Here is a 25,775-nt window from a genome sequence, read left to right on the forward strand (position 1 = left end):
CACAAGATTAGTTAAACTAGACGTGATTGAAAATTGATCATTCATGGCAGTAATATCCCTGCTAGGATTAATACAGTGTATATAAGTATCTCACAACAGGAAGGCATGACAGAAATGTTTGAAACAGTAGGATGGGGGGGGGGAATTACAGTGCTGTAAATATTATAGACTGGCTCTAAATTAAGGACAGTTCTAAGGACACAATAATGTAATGCAGGGCCAATCGGACAGCCAGCCGAAAATAATGAGACCCACAAATAACAAAGGCAATTTAAGCACCACACTATGAAGATAGGCGCACAAATTCCGCACATTATTCTAAAATTCATCAGTAGCTGGAGGTAAATGGTCAGCTTCATGATCCAGCAGTTCCCCAGGAAAAGAGACCATGTTACACATTTGGCAGGAGGCACGGTGGGCTCCAGGTCCAGTCTGAACATTGTCATTGAGAAAGAAATCCCTGGTCCTACCAGCAAATGAACCCTTGTTCTCCAGCCTATAACCAGTCACTATACCACTGAGTCAGTAAAGGTAAAAAAGTAAAGTTATCCCTGTGCTCAACGAAGTAAGCACTACACCATGAAGGCAAATGGGGGAGTGGATGTATAGATCCACATTTTCTTGAACTCGGCACTAGCTGGAGGTGAGCAGTCAGCTTCATGCCCCGGCCGCTTTTAATCCCAGTACCCATTGGATAGGAGGTTGGGTGGACCCCAGGGCCAGTTTAAACAATTTGTAGAGGAGAAAATTCTTGACCCTACTGGGACAAACTCCCAACTTCTCAGTAGTCCAGCCTGTAGCCAGTCACTATGCCAACTATGCCACCCGAGCTCCTCACCACTGAGTCAGTATAATTTCAAAATCTATACAGCATATAATGAAGAAATATTGTTAGTAATACTGATTATTTTGAATAACAATGCTGAAGTTCCCTGTGAACTGTGCTTGTACTTTCATTTGGAATTCACATGACTACTGCATATATCTTCCTGAAGGTACATGTCACACTAATTTCTTCTCACCCAAAACATTACTTAATTTGAAATATCTGAACACATGGTAGTTTTGTGTATGCGTACACTCAATTTTATTTTTACTAGTGGGGTGGGACTAAGTCCCTTGTACTGTGGCCACTTCTGGCCTATTGTACCAGCCCCAGATGATAGGTGAGGGTGATTGTGGAGCAATTGGTGGAATGAAGATTGGCAGGGGAAACCGAAGTACTCGGAGGAAACCTGCCCCAGCGCCACTTTGTCCACCACAAATCCCACTTTACCAGACCAGAGATTGAACCTGGGCCGCCGCGATGGGAAGCCAGCGACTAACCGCTTGAGCTATGGCACGTTGCATACACTCAATACACACTTGTTCATTCACTTCTCAGTCTCCTGATGCAAGAGTTTCGTGGACAGAAATTCATATTTTGCCCCTGTATATGTCTTTGATCCTTTATATTATTTAGTCTTCAGTTACGTTCTTTATTCAGTAAAATGTAGAAAGGATGACTATTCATGTATTTCAATCACAGGGAAGCCAAATATCTCAATGCAGCAGTACCCTTCTTAAGAAGCTCATATTCATTTGGCTTTTTAAGAAATGTCCACCTTTTATGGAACATGAAGGTTCACTGCTGTGTCCACAAGAACTGCCTCTGGTCCCTGTCATGAGCTAACTGAATCCAGCCCTTATCCTCTTGACATATATTTTTAAGATCCATTTTAATAGTCCTCCCATCAATGCCTAGGTATTCCAAGTGGTCCCTTCTCTTCAGATTTTCTGACCAAAACTTTATATGTAATGTCATACGGATGATGACAATCTGAACCTATTTGGCAACATACCTGCATCAAAGTGTTTAATATATTTTGCTGGTTTGTACTTGTCACATGTTTATTGTGATCTGTACATCCACTGGAAAAATCATGGACTAAGGCAGAGAGTTGTTCTATACAGCTGATTTAATACATCATAAAGGCAACTTATTTAAAAGCAATATTTTTGTTTTAAGGCATAGAATGGTTCAGGCTGAATGGTACAGTCCCAGTAAGAACATAGTAGAATGATGATCACATTAAAAAAACTTTAAAATGAGTCATATAATGAATAACAGTACAGTACCATATTATTATCAGAATTTGTAACCAGCATTCTTGTGTATTCAAAAGTGAGGCTATGTAACTATCACTTACCAATGTCTTGCAAGGACTCTACCCTTAACAAACTACTCATGCTCCAGACTGAATAAGTGACACTTTGAGAAGATGTAAAAACATGGTTTTAACATCACTATGAAAATGTACACTACATACTTATATATAAATTCACATACCATCATCATCATCATCATGATTATTATGGTCTAAAATTTCTTATAAGACAACAATGTTATGCCTTTTCTCTTTAAAACTATATAACCAAAATCCATATAAGTGATCTGTTTCTCTCGTACAGTTAATGTAAAAAGTCAAAATTATAATAATATATGCTCATATTATGACAGCTGTGTTCAAACTTAAGAAGTAAAACCTCATTCATTCAGTACTATCTTAACACACATGCTCACAGCAATAACAGACTACCAGCTAAAGCTCTTTGTGGGGAACTATGCTATTATCACCCCCATCTGTATAAAACTTCGCAAATGAAATCATATACAGCAGTGGTTCTCAAACTTTGTCAGACCGCAACCCAGTAAATTCTTTTTTCTGTAAGACAAGGGTCTGATATAATTGATGCCAGGGCCCAGTACCGGGTCGTGGCCCGGCGGTTGAGAAACACTGATATATAGCATCAGACAACACTGGGATCAGCTTTGTCATGTATTAAGATACTGTAATGGTCGTTAAGATTTCTGAATAACTTCTACATGTTAACATAGTTTTCATGATGATTGCTGTCTTCTGGAATGTGACACATAGCTACAAATGTTTTAGAGGAACCTGATGCTCCCAACTTCAGGAAGAAGGGACTCTTCTCCCCTGAAAATGAAGGCGGAAAATTCGTCTAAAACATTCATAAATATCTAACAGACTCATGGCATCATCCAGAGTAACGAAGTTCTGCTGTATTTCATCTGAACACAGTAATATATAGATATATGTGTACAGGAATTTTTACAGCTAAAGAATATTTTCAGTTACCTTATATATTTTCCAGATGAGACATTAGAATGAATAAATAAAAATATAAATAAAAATACTAAATAAACATGTAGCTATACTTCAATAATATGCAACATAAAATTTTGAAATATCATTCAGTACTGAATTCACAATAATTATAAGTAAAATATTAATTTATGCATTATTATTTCATTTGTATGTGCAATAAAATAGAGCCCCAGATATAATTTCATGCTGAGATCACTTAACTGTTACAAGTTCCTTGTCCCACAAATAGTAAAGAAAACTCACATACAGCAACAAAAAATGGGATTTCCTAACATATGCTAAGTTTCATTAAATCTTGATGCTATACTCTACATCAGGATTCACAAAGAAAATCCAAGATGAAATCTCCATGAAAGAAAAAATAACAATTATTCATTGTTCAGTTTCCTTAAAAATCAAATTTTTGTTCTAAAATCACAGAATGTCTATTTTAACTAACAAACCCATGAAATTCAACTACTGAAACATAATTCCTTATTATAGTCTTGCAATGTTTGTGCTTAAAATGCAGATATTCCTCTAGAGAATTAACACAGAAACCTGCCAATAAAGTTTTATCTTTCTCCTCATGTACTCAAATTTGAATATGACGTTATTCAAAGCTTTGGTGCAATGCCCTGATGTCCCTAAAACTTTTTGGTAACACCAATTCTTTAGATGTTGAATCGTGACAAGTCTTAAATTACGATATGATCAGAGTCTGGATGTTATGCAGACATTATACCCTATACTGGATCTTGAGAAGACTCACAATTTACATATCCCATTTTTATGCATTTAAAAAATGACAGTGAAACTACCATTTTAAAAAGTAACTTATTCTGCCATACTAGAGGTTATTTGCAAATTACTCATAAACAGTAGTTTTAACTGTGTAAAAGGGCCTCTATAAAGAATAATACTGAAACTGACACTCAGCAGATACAACAGCACTGAAGGTTATGTCCATATTAATTTGCTGAATTATACACTCCCAAGTTCTGACCAAAAGAAGAAGCAAAAAACCGAGAGATTGAGAGACAAAATAAAAGATAAAATGAATGAACAAATATCTGGAGAAACACAATAGCTTAAGGAAATCTGCCCTGTGGTAATCCATCCTCAGTTTACAAGATGGGAAGATTGCATTCTAGTCACAAGATGATTGGATGTCTGAACACTATAACTTTCTTTTTATATTCACTTAGTGGGGGGTGGAGTCCAAATGGGTCCACTCGGCACGGTGGCCACTGATTCGCCTATTGTACCTGCCCCCGGGTGATTATGATGATGGAGAATTTGGCGGAATGAAGATTGGCAGGGGAAACCGAAGTACTCGGAGAAAACCCGCCCCAGCGCCACTTTGTCCACCACAAATCCCACTTGACCAGACCTGGGTCGCCAAGGTGGGAAGCCAGCGACTAACCGCTTGAGCTATGGCGCAGCCAACACTATAACTTAACACAAGATCTCAGTGCACAGTCATGGGTTAAGTACACATAAATATGCAAATAGAATAACAAAATAAGATGCCTCACAGATTTCAGGGAGATCTGATATCAGTCTGTGGAAGTTTATAATACCTACATGGCTTTACCAGTTGGAGAATATGCCAGTCTCACTTTGCTTAACCTTTATCATCCATGCACGGCACTGTACTGTGACAATACATGCATAAGACCAGCAGGTTTACCACTGAATTGTTTCCAATACAAAAATTATTAACCTCACATTTAAATCCAGCCACCAGAACCACCGTAGCAGAAGACTTAAATATCATATCCCTGAACAATGAAGGTTAAAAAGCCCTGTGGGAACACATGACTCCTTAATAAACCAATCGCTATAACAAGGGGGATACATAGCTCGAGTTCCAGTCCCTCTCAAATACCTGTTGTAATTGATCACAAAGAGGATTAGTGGAAGTGTCATTGCTGGAGTGAGCAGCACGTACCACAATACCAACACCTGCAGTATCGATAAAATAGTCTCCAGACCAATTTGAAGTTCCTGTAACAGAAAATAAATTTAATTACGCTTACAAGGAAACCTTAATGATAAAGGTCTGTCTAAAAGAATTTGTGAATTAGTCTTAGTTCATGCATCAGTATAGTCCAATTACAGATACAATACAATAATAATAGAAAACCTTTTAACACCTACAGAATACAAACAACTGAAGGATGGACACTACAGAAAAACCGTCTACTCTAATATCTGCAATCAAATCATAAATTACTATATTGTATTTTAATGTTTTGATTGAGATATGTAACTCTGGTTTATAAAATTGGTTATGTAACTGTATACCGCTGTTCTTTTTAATAATTTGCATGGACACTCCTAAATATGGCCTAGTTGCTGAAACATGCATGATGAATTTACTGATTAAATTATTTGTATTAGATGGCTGTTTTCTGAACAGAATAAAAATAAAAAATAGAGATTAAGGAAAACGTCTAAACACACTAGAAAAATACCATATATATAAATTGAGTGAAGATACATCACACATGAATGACACATACGAGAGTAAGTCAATAAGTAAGTTACAAATGGATATAGAACTTAAACAAATAAGAGTGCTGATTTGAAAAATGCTTTTATTTCTCAACATAATCTCCCTGTACATTGAGGCACTTGTCCCATCGTTTCACAAGCCCCTGAAAACCAGCAGCATAAAATTCTTTGGGCCGCTGTCGGAACCAGGCATGTTCACATGGCATGGCGCCTATCTCATAATGCATGACAGGTTAGGTTTTCACAAAGTCTTTGCATGATGGGTGCCGTGCATGCTGACCTCACAACACAAAATGCAAAGAATGGGTCTGGTATTACAGCATCTCAATCGCTACCACGACGAAGGACACAATATGCTAGCCCGAATTGTCACAGGTGACGAGTCTTGGGTTGACCATTACCAGCCCAGGACAAAGCATGCATCAATGCAGTGGAAACATCCTGCATCGCCTGCCAAAAAAAGTTTAAGGTGACACCATCCTCCAGGAAAGTAATTCTGTAGAAAGCTGTAGAAAGGGAAGTCACCGCCTGGTTCTGACAGCAGCCCAAAGAATTTAATGCTGCTGGTTTTCAGGGGCTTGTGAAATGATGGGACAAGTGCCTCAATGTACAGGGAGATTATGGTGAGAAATAAAAGCATTTTTCAGATCAGTACTCTTATTTGTTTAAGTTCTATATCCATTTGTAACTTACTTTTTAACTTACCTACATACATTGACACCTATAACCCGATATTCGAGGTAATGGAAGAATTAAACACCACATAGCGATATAAACACATCACTCAGCAGGCATTTGAAAACAAGACAAGCAGCACAACACACAACAATCCACCACCTTGAGTAAGTACACAAGTAAGTAATTACACAACACATAAAACTTTGCGTACACGAATTCTAATACAAGAATTTTATACATGTTACAGACACATGCGTACTGATGGGACTTATATATACTAACAAACTAAGCAAAGAAACAGAAGACAGCAGTTTCCCCGTCCACTAATTTTAACACCTGATGATGACCACTTGGTCAAAACATGTAGTGAAAAACTTTTAAAGTGTGTATCTTTTAATAAATTTTGCAGAACATTAGTGTTGCATGTGAGACTGTAAAAAATTAACTGACACTAATTCCAGTTAGTTTTCAATGAATTTATGAATTACTTTCGGTCACTTTTCTTACCAATATAAGCAGCATTGTCAGTAACCATATATTTGTTGTGGTTTACTCGAGCAAATGGGATTTTTGCTTGCTCTGGAGTACTGGGCACTCTGAACCATTTCTGTAAAGCAAAAACCAACCAGCTGTCTTATTTACATTATGAATCACATACCTATATGGGTAAAGACCGTCATCAACAATGGAAACTTAAATACACTAAGTTGTCATGGGGGATAGTGTACAAGTGGCAAGCTTATATTTAAATCAGTAACAGCAACAGAATTATTTACTAGTAGCTATTCTGCCTATGCGGTTCAAATATGAACCATCTCAACTTGCAGTTAGTTCATAACATAACATTTACTTACCACTTCTACTACAACTCCACGGTATGCTCCATTAATATCAATAAGTGATCGAAGGAAGTACTGTGCTGCTTTGCGAGTATGATTCCAATTACTAATCAACAGACGAACTTTAACATGGCGGTCAATAGCAGCTGAACGCAGAGCATCATCTATTTTTGGCCAGTATCTGTAATTTATGAATGCTATTAATGTAATCAATAGTAATGGGAAGAACTTGATGGATATTTCAGAGAGAGACACATTACATCAATTTGACATCTTCTGAAGGCTGTCTACTATACTTGTAAAGTATGACGACATGACATGCTTTTACAGAGGTATATGAATGTTGGTAAATTTATTATCCTGGGCTGGAACCAACACATACTGTTTATGCTGACTTCTAGTTCTTATGAGTGTTTATAAGTTTTCATGTTTATCATACTGGGACTTTTATACCAAATATCATACAATGTATCATATGAGATAAGTCACTACTTACTGTCATATAAGAAACATATATGTTCTTGTACTTCTTTTGGCTTATTTTGGACTTCACCCATCGTCTGGTATATAAAAGACAACAAAAACCACGACGTTTCGGAGACTAGCTCTTTCTAAGGGGCCCAACTGAGTAGGTTTATCCTTCCCTATCCACCTGAAGATGGATACAGATCCAGTCTCTGAAACGTCGTGGTTTTTTTTTTTGTCTTTTATATACCAGACGATGGGTGAAGTCCAAAATAAGCCAAAAGAAGAACAGTATACACCATCGTCAGAATCCTTTCAAGTCTATATATGTTCTTGTAGCTGCATTGTTGTTAATATTCATTTATGATGAATAAGAACTTAATAAAAGTGGCATTCCTTAAGATACACTACAATGAACTCTCAATTATCCATGGTAATGGAGGGGAAAAGTAGAGGAGTAATAAAAAGAACCTAAACCTTGAAATATCAACTCTCTATGCTTCACTCAACCCTGAAAATCACTTAATTATCATCTACTGGTAGGATACTGCTTGCTAAAACGTGAGAAAAATATTTTTCCAATTTTCAAAACTTTCTTACTATTTTCCAATTTGCTCAGTTACTCAAACCATAATGTTACTGTAAATCCTTTGAACACAAATTAAAATTTATGATTGTACTACATATATTGAGTGTTCAGCAGCAAATATGAAGTCCAATGATAGTAAGGACAGCCTTATATACTTGATGACTACCACATTCTAAAGTTGCAATAAAGAACATTTTGTTTAAATCCTGAATCTATCATATCATTAAATTAATGTGAAAATGAATGATCTGTCACTTATATTTGCATACCTGTTGCATAAGACTGTTCCATCCAAAATAAAGGGTAGGAGTATTTACCGATGTCAGGCTGCTTATCACTTCATTAACTTACCACGTTTACAAAGTCACATATGCTTAAGCCCAGTATTTCCCAAACTTTACCAATTCACAAATGCCATATCTGAAGCCCTGAGTGACTCTTCTCCTAACTTATTTCCCAGGAACATCTCCCTTTCCTAATATACTGTGACGTGGACGGCACAATAGGAAGTAGGGGTCACGTGAAAGCGGCCTCCATAGTCTAGGGGTAACGTTCCCACCTCATGACTCAAGGCACGTGGGTTCAAACCCGGCGGAGGTTGTGGAATTTTTAAGGGCGGAAAAATTCAGGGAACAAGTCCTCCGGGAGGGACTTTAAGCCGTGGGTCCCGTGTTGTAGATTTACGGCACGTAAAAGATCCTCATGTCTCTAGGAGACCTCTGAGCAAAATTAGGCAAAGTTTCCCGCACAAGTAGTTACCAATTCCTCTGGTAGATGGGGAAGTATTGGGTACCACTGCCAGAGAGGTGGCCGACCTCGCTGGCAGGACGGGACTGATAGCAAGCACCAGTACTGGCAGGGCATGGCGACTGGTAGGATATGAAAGGAGGACATACAATAGACTATTAGTCGCAGTGCATGGGGAAACCCACCCCCTTTACAAATAATAATAATAATAGGGGTCACGTGAACTCTGCGGTCTCACGAGTGACATCACATATCCCCACCCCTTCCATTATTACGCAACGCTCAGCAAAAACTGTCCCCTCCCGCGGTGACAACAGCACTTCCCACAGTGACATAACAAGGGACACTGCGGTTACTATGCGGCAATAAACAACTCTCGGCAGCATTCCCCAGCAACGCCTGTAAACACAAAATTATGCAACAGTGGTAGCTATCGCATAACTGTTTTCTGTGTTGTCAGCGCAGAAGCTACTATAGTAGTGAGTAGTGAGTATTGAGCCAGTTACTAGAGAGAGAGAGACCAGTCAGTTGCAGTCTAGCATTCGCCGGAGTGAATGGAGAAATAACTGTGATACTGCAGATGGCAGTACATGTGAAACTGTAAATTGTGTAATTGTGAGAGCGAGTGGAATAAATTCGCTTAATCCAAGATGGCGTGAAGTTATTTGTCGCGTGACCTACCCAACGCATGACAATATCATATTCTTCTACACACTTACATGACCTGGTTGGCACCCAACTAAACATTAGTTACATTTCACAAAGTACTTTCCGAAAGGATGCTTGTGTTATTATATATCTCACCTATGAACGGGAACAGATTGCAAACATACAGGTGAAACAATGCCATGTTTCTTGCAAATTTATCTTAAACTAATATCATTAAATCTTTACTTTTACCTATCCCTGTAACAGGCCATGAAGGCCCATAGGGTTGTGAGATGTTGAGGGTGCCACATTATTTAGACAATCGGCTCAAAGATGGCGGTAAGGTTGACAGCCTTACGCGCTGGCCGTGCTTTACTCCCCAGGGAAATTATTTAATTAATTCCTGGTACTCATTTCTGTTAGAGGTTGAGTCAACTCCAGGGCCATAGTGCGGCCAGGAGTGGGTCAATTGGAAAAAAAAAATCCAATGACCTCATTGGGACTTGAACCCACGACCTTCCAGCTTGTAGCATAGTGCCCCAACCAACTATGCTACCGCATGCCCCTGAAGCCCCAGTATAGTCACTGTATTATTTTCTCATATTTAGTGAATTTTGATTTAGTAAATGAGCTACATTTAGTATAATAAATTTTGTAACTTCCAAATCTCATAGCTGAGACCGCCTCTGTGGTCTAGTGGTCAGCGTTCCTGGCTACAGATCCAGAGGTCCGGGTTCGATTCCCGGCGCTACCAGATTTTTTCTGACAAGTAGTGGGTCTGTAATGGGGTCCACTCAACCTCGTGATGATAACTGAGGAGCTATTTCAAGGAAATAGCAGCTCCAGTCTATAAAACCGAAATTAACGGCCATGGGGATTCATTGCGCTGACCACGCAACGCCCTCTATCTGCAAAAGTTGGGACTAAACTTCACCAACAAGCGGCAGTTGCTCGGTCGGTATAGTTCACTTGCTGACTAAAATCACAGTTTGTTTTTGATCTCATACATAAATTTAGCACAGGTGTGAATAAAACAATTAATAATTGCATTTTCTCTCTGCCAGAAATCATTATAACATAATCATAATCTTTTTTGAGTGATGTCACTTGCACCAAAATCACACCACTTATGCCCTCATGATCCATTACTGATGTACCTCATAAGATGAAAATGACCAGTTGTGCATGAATTCCATACATCAAAATTTTAGACTGGATAATATATACTGTAACGTGTTTAGCCACTGAAGACGCCATTCAGATTGTTAATTGGTTTATTTAACAACCTACAAATCTCGGCTATGATTAATTACAACACTGTCACAGCAGGGAGTAACGACAGCGCTACGATGCCACCATGTACAGCTGGGGAGGGGGGGTCCTCCATTGTGCAACATGTCACACTGAGAAGAAAGCAGTCTTCTGGGATTTGGCGCCGTGTATATGTGGTGTTAACCGACGTTTCGGAGGAACGTATCGCCCCCATCTTCAGGGTTGAAGAAAAAGTATAGGTAAATCTGCAAGCGACAACACCGTGAGACACGGTAANGACCAGCTCGTCTCAAGCAGTTTCCTTTCAACTTGCTAGAAGATCCAGTTGTATCCCATTCATCCATCATTTCATTCCTGCTCGGGCGGTTGGTACTTCTACGTTACCGGCTCCTCTTCTGTGCTCTGCTTCTTTTTCGTTTCGGAGGGGTCGACCCCTCCACAAGGTCCAATTCTTGATCATGTCTGTCTTCGGAAGTAACAGCACTTGAAGTGTTGTTTGCACTTGCTGACGTCGTCATGCCTCCTGGTCTTCCCGCCACTTGCTGGCACGAGACTGTGGCGCCAAGTCCTGTCTCCAGCATCTGAAGGTTCCCTGGGGAGTTTCCTTCTTGAAGGCATTTCTCCAACGTTGTGCCACTGTCACGCGACGGGATGTCTTCCTGTAGGTGGCAGCCAACTTCATCCGGAATTCATAACTCCCTCGGGTCCAAGATTTATTGAAGATGTTCCTCCAACACCATGCCACTGTTGCACGGCGGGACACCTTCCTGCAGGGGGCAGCCAACTTCTTCTGGGCTCCACAACTTCCCCGTGTCGGATTCTTCATGTTTCGCTGATTTCAGTCCCTACGCCTTTTCTTCTTCGGTTCTCTGACCGGCATTACTTCGGCATCTTCTATGGGTACCGCTCGTTGGTAGGCCGCCTCAGGTTTCATGTCCATTGAGGCCGGCTATTCTTCTTCTGGACGTGCCTCCATTTCTCGGCAGGCCATCGTCACTCCAACCGACATTCATTTGGGGACCTTTCTTGTTGTGCCGCCACAGGTTTCGTGTCCACTGAGGCCGGCTCTTCTTCTAGTAGACATGTCTCCATTTCTTGTAAGGCTATCGTCTTTTCCTCTGTTTCGGGGTGAAATGCGTACACCATCTCCATGTGGCTGGTGCCAATTTTCTCGAATGGCGGCCATCCTTGCTTTGATGGCTCTCGTTTCTGCGGCAGTCTTTTCTCACCAGGCTTCCGAGTCGGCGTCTAACTTGGCCAGCACGATGTCGGTTTTCTTTTGGTTGACGTCTAGTTTTGCCAGGAAATCTTTTCTGTCTTTTTTCCTATCGGTTTTCATCTCTTCTTGATGGGTTTTCATGTTGGCGTCCATTCTTGCCATGAAATCTTTGTCTTTTTGTCTCGTGGCCTCCGTCTTTTCTTGGTTGTCTCTGATTTCCTTCAGTAGAATTTCCATCATCTGCTGCATCTCCATTTTGTAGCAGTAAAATACTCGATGCACAATTCATTTGTGGCGTGTTTAAGTTCATAGACAATTCTGATGGTCATGTGGGCGTAAGTTCGTAACCACTTCTGACACCAGTGTAACGCGTTTTGTTACTGAAGATGCCGTTCGGAATGTTAATTGGTTTATTTAACAACCTACCAATCTTGGCTACAATTAATTACAACACTGTTGTGGGGTTTCACAATTTATAACTCTATTCGCAATAATCTCTTCACTCTGTCTTCACACTTTATAACCCTATTCACAATAATCAATTCACTGTATCCTCAGTAGTCTACACGTATTCACAGTATGCGAGCTATACAACTGTCACTGTATCACACACTCCCAATTATTACTCACTTATGACAAACTATCCTGATTATCACACGCGTCCGGTTCTTCTTTCCGCGACTGCTGCTAGATTCCAACTGTGTTGCTCTGGCTCACACACTAACTCGTTCACTGCTGACTGGTACACTTTAACTCTTAACTGCTGACTGGAAAACTGTCTTCAGCCGCTGATACACTTTAACTAACTCCGGTGGCTGTCTAGTTCCCTTATATAGTCGCAGCACCTGCCTGTTACGCAATGGGTACCGCTATTGCCTGTTACCCGTGTCAGAGCTGTGTTGCGTGTTACGTCACCGCGGGGAGTAACAACAGTGCTACAATGCCACCATGTACCGCTGGGGAGGGGGGGATCCTCTGTTGCGCAACATGTCACAATACAGACACTTCTGATTCTCAGAAGGTTTGTGACACATTTCCCAACACAGCCCATGAGAATGTTCTTTTACATTACCAGACTTAAAATTTCCTATTTTTAGTGCTAAAGATGATTTGAATAAATATTACCTTGGCCTAGGAGTATAAATCTGCAAAGGGAAGTAATCCATCACAGATATGTATATAAAATGTTCAGCTGTTGAGATGACATGAATGATGGCATCAATGTCTGTTGAACGACCTTCTGGGCAGAAAGGAGGGGGGGAACTCTGAAATGAAGTAAATATGTTAGTCTTTTTCATACACATATATAAAAAAAAAGGTCACATTCATATATATGGAATATCTGGTGGTGTCTCCTTCTTTGTTCTGGTAAGTGTTCTTACTTTTCCATTTAACTTTGCCCTTCATGTACAACTGAACCTCCACTTACTCTTTCTTGATTTAGCATTTTCCCTCACTTAACAATTAATTTTGATTGTCCCTAGTCGACATTCTCTGCATTAAAGTACCTCCATATAAGATTTTCCTCGGTTAGGTGTTCAAATCCACAACTCCCAAAAACAATTCTTAGAAAGGAGTTTCATTGCAGGGCTTCCCCTCTATACAAACACTGGCCCAATATAGTGTAACCTCCATTTCCTTCTTTATGACACAACATTTCTAATTAAAAACTGAAGAATACCTTAAATATACAAAATTCAGAACAGTAAGAATCGAGATAGCATCACACAAATCGAACTCTATGTAAAAAGAAACTTCAAGTTTAAAGTCCCTGAATGTATAACACAAAACATGCAATACAAATACTGACAATGACCTCTCCTTCAACCTCAACAATGTCATAGGTTAAGTGACTAAATACAGGGCCTGGACTGGTAATTGGATATATTGCATTCTTGAAACTTGTAATGATTAACTATACCAGTTTCACGGATCTACGCACTTAACAAATCATTACAGCACACACTATATCTTCTCAGTCTACTGTGTCTTCACCGGTTGTCACCTGGTAACAGTCCCAAAGCCATAGATACCTCAGCTGGCCTCCTAGACTTGACATTGCTATGCAGTGCTTCCATCTCCCACTCCTCAGCTGGCAACAGTCTTGGACTGCCTTTCTCTGAACTTGACCTCAACTTGACTTGACTTTAGTTCTCCAGATATATAGCTTCAAGGCAGACCCCATGGAAAACACCTTTTCTTACAGCAGCCATGGTGGTGGCGGACCACACAGAAAACACCGCTTTCAGCAGTTCTTCTATTTTGTGTGTAGGTGTGGTCATGGTCACGTGATGTCCACTGAGCCACTGCCTAGCAACGGATGTGCTTACTGAGCCATTCACAGGATTTTGTAGAGGGCATGACCCAAGATATCAGACTCAGACATCATAAAACTACAAGGGTGGGACAAGCCTTTGTGACAGTTCAATAAACTGTAATAAATGGAATTATATTACAAAATTAAATATGTAAATAAATATATAAAAATTATACCTACTGCAAGATAAACATCTGCTTTGCTACTGGCATTCATCACCAGTGTCATTGGAGTTTCCATGTTAAAATGTGTGCTTAAACTGTCAGGCCATTTTGCAGGAATCTCAGCATCTGGATTTCCAAGAAACCAATATACCTGCAATCATATACTAAACGGTCAAACCTAACTTCTTAGGCATTCATCAGTTTTACAGGTAAATGAATCTAACAGATGAAAGATTCAAGAACCATGGAAAACTTAATTCCTTAAAGATTATTACATATCTCACATTTACATTTCAAAATAATTAAAAATTAAATCAACTGAAAAGTGTACATAAAACTAGTGTAACACCAATTATGAATTTACTAGGATGTCCCATAATTTATTACATAAGCTTTCATACTTCTCTTGCTTTCGCCTATAATCTTTTCCAGTTCTACATGTTATCAAGTGCTACATCAAGGCTGACATTAAATGTCATCTCCCATGAATAAAATGCACACATAATCAATTGTAAATCATATCCTTTATACTGTAATTCTCTTCACAAATCTGCACCAAAATATTATCAATACTCACATGAAACATTGAAACACAAGACTGTTTGCTCATTTGTGACCTACCACATAACTTACATTCAGGCAATGTGCTAATGCTCAACAATTCATTGACATGGTATCCCAAACTTGTATAATTTCAGAGTTCTAATCTCACAGTTAACTTTTAACCATTTTCGAGGCCCACCAGTTGGACTCCACTTCTTCTCTTTGCGACCACTCTATTGCCCACTGTTGTTGGTTGGTGTCACTTACTTGTGTGGTCATCTTGTTGCTCGCTGCTGGTAGCTTGCAGCTACAGCCTGCTAAACTCTGCTCACCCATCATCCTTACCACCTCCTCTTCTGGTTGTCAGGTAATTAATAAAGGGTTGGGTGCCAGTAATCTTATTGGAATTCATTTAAAATCTTGGTGGAGAAAGGGGGAAGAATTGATAAGGAGATGATGGTGGTGATGTGCTACTTCAAGTTGATAGAGATGAGAAATCAGTCCCAGGGGCATTTAGCAGGGTCTTGCTTGGATGGGGAGGGGTAACTCTTTCTACTACGTAAGCAACACTTGTTCATGGAGACACTTTATTGCTCTGTTAATCACTTGTGCACAGTCATCTAGATTATATGGGTTCCTTTATGTAGGACTCACACTGGTGCCTATAGAATTACTTAAACAGCTTGCTGAAGTTTTCAAATGGATTTCGGATATCCTAAATTCTACTCCAAGCTGAATCAATACTCAGCTGGTGGTTACACTCACTATTATTATAATCACTAATACAATCTCACTTAACAGAATTTATAGTCAAACTTATGGTGATACAGATTTTGCGTCTGAACAATTGGTGAGCTGGAATACAAGTAACTTAACAGAATGACTTCTCCTTTAAACTAGGAGTACTGACTGTTTCATATCAGCCCACAAGTTACCTCCTTAAGTTTAAATGATTGGTCAAATTTGAACAAGAGGAGTTTATTTCATTTGCTATTCTCTAATCAGTTCCAAAATTCAAGAGAATTTGGACTCTAATGACTTAACGTAACTTTTGACACTCATTTGATGAATACTCCGCTTGGCATGGGTTTTGGGCCTTCCCACTTTTGATGTGTGGTGTCCTGGACCTGTCAGAGATCGTATTCTCAAGGAATTCTGATAAGCAAATTTTGAGTAGAATTTCTAGGAAAAAAAAATGCAGGGGTCCTTCCTGTTTCTCTCTGAAGCTATGCAACAAGCCACTTTCTTAAATTCAAGAATCAGACTAAGTTGCCATCTTGAGAGTAAGAATTGGCCTATGTCCCTCTTGGATAATTATTGTTCGTACAAAATAAAAATCATCTAACAAGGTGATTAACACTAGTAAATACATGTTCTTAATTTAAAACTGGGATGTGGCTGACATTACAGTTATAAACTTACTTGTTTATATGATATAGAAGAATTATTTAACCAATGGAAACAACAGGCAAGAAGAATGGAAAACAACAAAACACTGACACAGACTATAGCACATAAGTTGCGAAAGGAAGATAAGTATAGCAAAACCAAGAAAGAGATGGCATCTTCTTCCAACTCATCAAACTAGCTTATCTTATTATTATTAGAGGGGGTGGGTTTCCCCATGCACTTAGACCAGTTATTGGTCCATTGTGTGTCCCCCTTTAATTTCTACTGTCTCCGTACCCTACCAGTACTGGTGCATGCTATCAGCCCCGTTCAGCCAATGAGGTCGGCCCTCAGTACCTGATATTTCCCCCATCTACCAGAGGCATTGGAAACTACTTGGGCGGGAAATGTGTTGCCTGATTTTGCTCAGAGATCTCCTAGAGACATGAGGATCTTTTACGTGCCGTAAATCTACGACACGGCTTAAAGTCCCTCCCGGAGGACTTGTTCCCTGAATTTTTCTGCCCTTAAAAATTCCACGACCTCTGCCAGGTTTGAACCCGCGTACCTTGAGCCATGAGGTGGGAACGTTACCCCTAGACTATGGAGGCCACTAACTAGCTTATCTTAGGATCACAGAATATATTTATGCCACAAACTGTGTCTAAAAATTATCCTTTGTCCTTTATCCACCACCATATACTGTTCTAAAAAAATGCTGACCTACCTGACAAGCATTAATTTAATTTGAAATTACCATGGTATGTAGGTCAAGGTGTCTGTGTAATGAAAGCTGCTTTTGTTTACACAAGGTCTTCCATGGGTGTTGCATTATTTATTGAATTTGTGTTTAACAGGCACACTTACCATGAACACTTTAGTCAAAAAGACAAGTCTTGCAGAATGAATAGCAATGAGTAGGTGAATACTGTACTTCATCATTCTGTTGCATTACTAGTAATCTTCAATGGATATGGGTTTTCACTGTCCAGATGCAATGTTTTTATTCTGCCTTCTATTCTATGTACACTCTTCTACAATGTGTTTTGGCCTCACACAGCCATCCTCAGGCATAGTTACCCTCATTAAAATTGTTGTGCTGTCACTTCAATTTAGACGTGTGTGGAATGTGTTGTTACTTTCAATAAAAATCCTCTATAATCCATGAAATGCTGGTACCTGGCGATTGCCAGCAGCATGCATTGCCAACTGTGTATGATATCTGTGATATGCAAAAACCGTATTAACGCAAGACAGTACAATTATTACATATCACAGATATCATGCGCAGTTGGCAATAGCCACTGCTGGAAATCGCCAGGTACCAGCATTTCATGGATTATAGAGGATTTTTATTGAAAGTAACGTGTTCCGCATGTGAGTAAATTTAAGAGATAGTAAAACAATTTTAATAAGAGTAACTATGCCTGAGGACAGCTGTGTGAGTCTAAAACATGTTGTAGAAGAGTGTATGTATGATAAATGGCAAGAATAAGAACACTGTATTTGGACAGTAAACAGTAAACTTATCCATTCAAGAGTATGTATAAATGGTAGCACTAATGCTGTACATTATATCTAAAATCAGTTCTCAATCACCATAAAGGATCACTGTGCACCCAAACTAAGCAACATTTGATAGCTGTGACATACCTGGATAGTCAACTAACGAGTTCAGGTACAAGCAACATTCTCTATAGATGAACAGAAACAATGTCATGGGAAGTGTGGAATTACAGCTGATGGTTTCCATATCACTATACAGTATACCTCAAATGCAGAATTACTAACTTTAAGCTAACACCTCCAAAAAATATATAATTTGATTTTATGCATGTGAGCAGGTCTGGTTTATCAGAAATCAAATAACTTCTTTTCCCATTTTTCTTCACATGTGAATATGAGATCAATTTTGTTAAAAATAAAAGTAAGAGAATAACTGAATATTCCCTGATATCTGGTATGTATTGTGAATAAAATGTGCTGGTTACATCAATCCACCTGCTGCATGAGAAAACTTCTTATAGAAACCCAATACAATGTTTCCATTTTAGTTCCTACAATGGTGTCTTCCTAGGTGAAATACCAAACTGATGGGTGAAAGATTTCAGATACGTATATTGTAATGTGATCACAAGTTCTATTAGCCTCCATAGTAATGGCACTTGCATGAGGGAGGAAAACAGGCAACACTGTTAGTGGTGGCTGGGAGAATTATCACATGGTGGGCCAACATACACACCTCACAAATTTGTTTTTGAATAATTCTCATAAATTGGTACATTTTCTTTGAAATTTCTGCCAGCTGAATGAAAATTCCAGAAGCACTGGTACTAGTCAACCAAGTATGCTGTATTCTTACCACCACACAAATATGGTAACCCTTTATTTGTTCACAGTACCAGAGAGGTGGAAGGGAAAACAATTACGTTTGTATCCTGAAACAGGACATTTAACTAACCTCAAATATTTTGGCTAGATCAGAAGCAAGGCAGCTGCAGTTATAGACAGATAAACCCAACTCCTTCACCTGAAATATGATTATTATATGTCAGTTACAAAAAAGAAACTGTTTCTATATATGATACTAAAATGAAAAACATAAGCCCACACAATAATTACATAAATGCATATGCTAAATCCTTGCAAATATACAATAATTTTGAATAGAAGATATAATACACTCTAAACACAATTCAAATAAAGGTTCTCTGATATGAGGAGTTTTACAAAAGTACCAATACAAAGCATCTTCATCTCAATGGCCTATTCCTGGCAGTAGAAATGAAACAGGATAGAATTGAAAAAAAATCTGCCAACAGAAAAAATTGTCCTGATAATATTCCATCTGTTAATCCACAACTGTCAATACAATGTATATCACAAGGTTGGTATCACAAGCTGAGTGCTTCAGTATGCTGAAGTTGGTACAAATAGATTCACAAGATATAAGATCTGCATGCATACAGAGGCCATATGCATATCAATGGAATAATCTTATTTCAGTTTGCATATTAAGACCATATGCATAATGAAGAACACATTCACATTAAGTAATCCATCTAATCATGGCATATAACTTAGTTTCAAACAAAGAAACTAATGAGAACAATGTGTATTTTAATATCAATGTGAGAATATTACACGTAATAGATATATTTGTGATCTTCAAGAGATTCACTGTTCCCCACATAATGTTACTGTGTTAAATATGTGAGTATGAAGCTTATATCAGCAAGTTCAAGTGTTTGTGTTAGTGATGATCCAATATTTTAGAGTATCAAATCAAAATCAAGGAAGCAATACAAATTAGAGCCCAGAAAACAATATCCAACTCTTACTCATATCTAAATAAATCTAAGCAGTGTATGTGTAACAGTGGGAAGTGGCCAAGAGTGAGCAACTGTAAACAGTTACAATGCAATCAAAATATATAGTCTTACATACTCATAGAGCAGACCTACATGAGCCAAATTAGGCCATGTTCTCTTGGAATCCCAGTAATGTGTATGAGTTATATGTGGAGTGACATGTGTGTGGATATTTTTTAAAATATAATAAAATTGACAAGTTTAGCAACTTCCAGAAATTTAATTCATTCATCTGTAATCTGTCAAGATGACAGGTCCACAGTCTCTTCCAAAACAGTTCCTCCACTTAATGCGATCTAGAGCTTTCTCCTTCAAATGAGAATATCCTCTTCTGTCCCCAAGGTCATCCAGCATCTTCTTACGTCTTCTTCTTCGTCTTCTGGTCACTTCTATCCGCCCCTCTATCTTTCCTTTAATAACTTCTTTTAGTAGGCAGTTACTGCGTAAGATATGACCAATCCAATTAGCGTTCCATTTTCTTATTTCGTGAGGATATTCCTCTGCTCACTGACTCTAATTAACACTTCTTAATTTCTCACATAATCGGTCCAACTGATCTTCTCCATCCTTCTCCAACACCACATTTCGAAGCTTTCCAGGTGTTTCTGATCTACTGCCCTAAGTGTCCAAGTTTCAGCCCCATAAAAAGCGATGCTCCAAATGTAGCATTTCACTAGTTTCTTTCTCAAATTTAAGTCCAATTTGCTGGTAAAAAGATTCTTCTTGCTAAATGCAGCTTTTGCCATGGCAATTCTACATTTAATTTCACACGTACACCTTCCATCATCTGTTAACAAGCTACCCAAATATTTAAAACATTTCACATTCAGAAATTTAAAGAAACTAAAAAAACATATTAAAGTATATACGTGGCTAGGCTGAAAAGTAATGCACACATGCTTGTAGAGTGCGAACAAAAACAAATAGCAAGATCGGGCAAAAAGTACATTAAAGTACAATTCTTAAGTTTCAAAAGCATATATTTATTTTTCAACATAGTCACCGTTAAGGCTAACACATTTCTCCCAACGTGTAACAAGTTTTTTCATTCTGTCACTGAAAAATTCTTCCGACTTTTCTCGAATCCAGGACTTGACAGCTGCCTTCACCTCATCGTCTGAGGTGTGATGATTACCCTTGAGGTCTCTTGAGCAGAGGAAAAAAATAAAAATTGCAAGGCGCAAGATCGGGGGAATAAGGAGGGTGTGGAATCTTCAAACTTCAGGTTTCGCAGAGCCTCTTCAGTTGCGCGTGAGGTGTGTGGACGAGCGTTGTCATGTTGCAAGATTACTGGCGCCAGGCTGCCTCTAACACAACAAACTTGACGCCGGAGGTGTTTTAGAGTCTGTATGTACTGAGAAGAATTTACCGTTGCCCCTCGTTCCAGAAAATCGGTCACATAACCTTGGTGAGCATCCCAAAACACAGTCAAAAGAAGTTTTTTGGCGGATCGTTGTGTTTCGAACTTTTTCGCCTGAGGAGAAGACGGATGTCGATATTCAGCATTCTGTCTTTTCTCTTCCGGGTCATAATGATGGACCCATCACTCGTCCCCCGTCACAATATTCAAAAGAAAGTTGTCTCCTTCGTCACAGTAGCGCTGCAAAAGTTGCTCGCAGAATTCCAATCAACGCTGCTTGTTCTCGTCTGTGAGACGGCGTGGTACCCATCGTGCACAGATTTTACAGTATCCCAACTGTTCAAGAATGAAGCCGACACGTTCCTTGGATATTCCAATATGGTTTGCGATATGCTTTTGAGTGATTCGCCAGTCATTTTGAATCAAATCATCGACAAGTTTGCGATGATTATCGTCTGTGGCAGTGATCGGACGTCCGCTGCGTGTTTCATCAACAATTATGCCTTTTCCAGGCTTGCAACCACGAAATTTTATTACCCATCAATTTACAGTAGACCTATCAACAGCATCATCACCATAAACAGCCTTTAAACAACGATGAATCTCAGTAGGAGTCACTTTTTCAGCAGTTAAAAATTCGATAACAGCACTCTGTTTAACTCTCGTTGACATAGCACTAGAACACATCTCCATACTTCCGCTTCTCAAAATACACTGATTTCTTTGAATTAAGGAAAAGGAAATTTTTTTGAAAATATTCAGAATATGTAAACGTCTGAAAAATACTATTTCTCTAACTGCTGCTGCTGACACCACCACCTCTATTAATACTATTACCTTCACCACCCATACTGCTACTACCACAACCACTGCTGCTGCTGCTACCACCACTACTACTATTACTGCAGTTGCTGCTGCCACTACCATTACTACTCTATAAGAACAATTCTCTTTCAGTTAAAATCAATTCTTAATTATTAATGTGCAGAGTTTACACCTACAAGGAAACAGAACAGTGTATATACTGTGTCTCAAAAGAATGTATATAGTAAATATTTGTTTTGATAACAGTACCAGTTCATCACAATATAAAACCAGCGAATGTTTAATCTCATTTCTGTTTTGATCTAGATATAGCATTTCATCTGCATCTTAACTTTCTAGACCTTTAATGTATGGCATTTACAATTGACATATGGGAAACTTAGTCCCTCATGGTAATACAGGTTAACAAGATTATATAAACTAAATACTGCAACCAAGTGATCACCACTCCTGCTTCATATTTGGGAGACAAGCTACCCTCATGGAGATTTCTTGTGGTTTTTGCCTTAGTTCCTCAAGGCAAGTGCATGCATAGTACCTTCAATTAGGACTCCACCACTTGCTTCCTCATTCCTTGCAATTAATTGTTTACTAGTCATCCTATCACTTGACACTACATAATTCTGAAATCATTATTAAACAAATGAAGAACACATAAGAAACAAGATAATGATATTTATCACTGTGTTTGATCACTTCATTTTTACATGTTCCATTAACCACTTTTCATAGTAAATTATCTTACCAGATTTTCCTATTATAGTAGTGAAAAATAATCATGTTTAGATTTATTTTAGAAGCAGAACACATTGTAATTCTAAACTTTGAATTTCCTCACCTCTGTTAATGACCTCCAGTCCATGTTGGCACTACCTACATAGAAATGCTTCTCATCAATAATCCACAGCTTAGTATGCAAGACTCCACCACCCATCAGTTTTGGAAAATTCACACTGCGAACCTGTAAGTTGGTAACAGTTGTCATTATAAACTTATAAACATGGGAGAGAAAACAGCATGAGAAAAGGCAACCAAATGTAGTACTCTGAGAGGTTTAATCAATAATAATGAAAATGAACAGCACAATTATTAAAATCTGTCACCAAAATTGCTAGAATAACTGACTGTATACAAATTTATATGCTGCAAAAAGGATGGAAATAAGAAGGAAAAGAGGAATTTAAGAGAGCAATGGAGGATGATGTCACCAATGTTAAACCAATAACTATGGGTGAAGTTTAATATGACATATACAGTAGAACTTGGCTATAACGTCATCAAAGGGACCTAATAATAGTGTCGTTATAAACGAATGTCGTTGTAACCGAAATGGGCATTTCCACAGTAGCCTTATGTTAGTCACGTAAAAATCTACCAAAAACCGAGTTAAAATGTTGCATTTTTTAGTGAAATACNGCTTCACCCTTGTTTTCGCATAAAACCCATGCTCCTCTTGCATCCCGCGGTCGTATTCTTCCAGGACAGTCACGTCAGCAAGTAGAGAAAGTGAGGGTGGGCAGACACATCGAACTTTCCGACGATATCAGAGAAATTCAGGAATGAAAATGACGTTACATACGAGGTTGATGCATTTGTGCATGTCGTACTAAGCAAGGTATAAAAACAGTTGCTTTATGAGGAATTAGTTCGTACCATTGAATATTTGACGCAATAGACAAGGTGTCGCAGAAACCGATGTTGCTATAACCAAGTTTTACTGTATTAATAATTAACCATTTAAATGAAAGAGAAATACATTTAAAAGTAAGTAAAGTAAAGCTATCCCTGTAAGAGGCCGTGAAGGCCCACAGGGTTGTGAGACATTAAGGGTCCCACATTACCTTGACAATCGGCTCAAAGATGGCGGTAAGGTTGTCAGCCTTACGCGCTGGCTGCGCTTCACTCCCCAGGAAAATTATTTAATTAATTCCTGGTACTCATTTCTGTTAGAGGCTGAGTAAACCCCAGGGCCTAGTGCAGCTGGAAGGATTATGTCATTGAAAAAAATCCAATGACCTCATCGGGACTTGAACACGCGACTTTCCGGCTTGTAGCATAGTACCTTAAATACATTTACTAGACTTATTAACTTCCAATGGAGGACAACTGAAACTGATGGCACAAAAAGAACTTCTTAAGTCACACAACAACTAGAAACCAGGAAAAGAAATTCAAGCCCATTACATATTATATGACTGCCAGATATTAAAGAGACAACTAGTGTTGATTTTGGTGGTGACTGTAGATTATTACTGAAGGATTACTGTCCTGCCAGAGTGAGACCTGTTAATGACCTGAGACTAGAGCTTACTTCTACATACACCTGAGTATAACCCAAACAACTCAACTGAGCATAAAATATCCCACTTGTAAGCTACACTTGTACACTTACTAGTGCCCAAAGAGCATTCCTCCCATCTTCCTGAATTCACCACTGTTCCATACAAGGAATGGAACGAGCAAGTGAGCAACAACTGAGAAGAGTTCAGGAGGTTGCAGTGCAAGGTGAGAATCATAAAGGGGGCAGCTTCTCAAAGTGAAGCACTTATAGAATTGGCACTACAACAAAGGGGAATGGTTATAGAGTAAAATTCATAGACTTACATCAGTGGCATGTCCATCATAAAGAGTTTCAGGGAAAATGATCCACATACAGCATATATTTACAACACAAAGCTCCAGTTCTGTTTGCTTATAGTTTTTCATCTTCGTTTTATTTATAATCTGTCCCTAATGTATTAATATTTCCAAAAATCTCTTTGCTTCAACTTCATAACAGTGAAAATAATGGCAGTTAATATATGTACCTCTGCAGCGCCTGTTTTTGCAAGTATTTCTGTATCTGGAGAAGACTGTGACTGTGAAGGGAAATTCTGGGCAATACGTATGTTCACCTTCTTCTCCAGGCCTGCTGTCAAAAGGGCCTGAAATATCTCGTCACCCTGCACAAGAAAGAAAAGTACATGCATGCAAAGTAACAAATTATGTAAGAAAATTCATTAGTGAAGAAATTTGTAAACAAAATGAACGATATACAGAAGAACTGAAATGGTTTACTTTGCTGTAAATCTGAGCTACAAATGTTTCCTTACCTTCTTCTTTTCCTCAATTTGAAACAATGCAATTTCACAATTAAAACAAATACAGCATGTGTTCTTAAATGCAGAATGTGTATCTAACATAAAATATTTGTCATGCTGAGTTCTGCATACTTTGTGTGGAACACTTTTTACTATATTAAACTGTGAGATTTCGAATCTGGCGGCATGGACAGACAAGCACGTAAAACTATAAGAAATGTTTATTGCTGTTAACAAGATATACAGAGGAGCAGGGAAGCAGAGCATGCCTGATGAATGAATACTGGCAGAAACTCCCTTTATAGTGGGCTAGCCTGAGCTAATGACGGTGGTGATATAGTTGTCCCTGAAAAAGGCCGTTTGTCCAAGCTGGGTGCACTTGCTGGATGCCGGGCAAAGCTCTCGTCACAGCGGGCTAGCTAGTGCAGTGTTGGCATTCTTCCTTGCGGCAGCCTGGTGATTGCAATTGGCTCACCTGTGGGATGCCAGATGAAGCTCTTGTCACAGTGGTCCGGCCTGTGCTAGTGACTGTGAGGCCAGCTGGCAATGGACTCCACCAGCGACTGCCAAAGCTCATCAAGCCAGCTGCCTTGCCAGTAT

At 38.9% G+C, this 25,775-nt stretch overlaps 2 protein-coding genes across 7 annotated transcripts in view; one reads left to right on the forward strand and one right to left on the reverse strand.

Moving 5' to 3' along the window:
* The window catches only part of LOC111864668 (cilia- and flagella-associated protein 45), a 49,449-nt gene that overhangs the window by 18,172 nt on the left and 5,502 nt on the right, over positions 1-25,775 (forward strand). Inside the window, exon 11 of one of the 3 annotated variants that reach the window (XM_033751527.1) lies at positions 14,399-14,563. The exons of 1 other annotated variant lie outside the window; for it this stretch is intronic. The gene's annotated coding sequence lies outside the window, so the exon portion shown is untranslated. Of the gene's footprint in view, positions 1-2,933; positions 4,165-14,398; positions 14,564-25,775 lie in introns of those variants that run through there. One more of the 3 variants, XM_023852072.2, reaches the window with a different exon arrangement.
* Positions 4,527-25,775, reverse strand: part of LOC111864672 (phospholipase D3) — an 86,104-nt gene continuing 64,855 nt past the window's right edge. For all 4 annotated transcript variants that reach the window (XM_023852079.2, XM_023852083.2, XM_023852080.2 and 1 more), the window contains 8 exons: positions 24,903-25,037; positions 22,934-23,056; positions 19,001-19,069; positions 14,624-14,758; positions 13,252-13,391; positions 7,202-7,367; positions 6,855-6,954; positions 4,527-5,159 (listed from right to left, as the gene is read on the reverse strand). In XM_023852079.2, coding sequence (XP_023707847.1) covers positions 4,993-5,159; positions 6,855-6,954; positions 7,202-7,367; positions 13,252-13,391; positions 14,624-14,758; positions 19,001-19,069; positions 22,934-23,056; positions 24,903-25,037 — 1,035 coding nt within the window. In that variant the 3' untranslated portion in view covers positions 4,527-4,992. The remainder of the gene's footprint in view (positions 5,160-6,854; positions 6,955-7,201; positions 7,368-13,251; positions 13,392-14,623; positions 14,759-19,000; positions 19,070-22,933; positions 23,057-24,902; positions 25,038-25,775) is intronic.

Source organism: Cryptotermes secundus, unplaced genomic scaffold, assembly GCF_002891405.2.
Source record: "Cryptotermes secundus unplaced genomic scaffold, Csec_1.0 scaffold326, whole genome shotgun sequence".
Lineage (NCBI taxonomy): Eukaryota > Metazoa > Arthropoda > Insecta > Blattodea > Kalotermitidae > Cryptotermes > Cryptotermes secundus.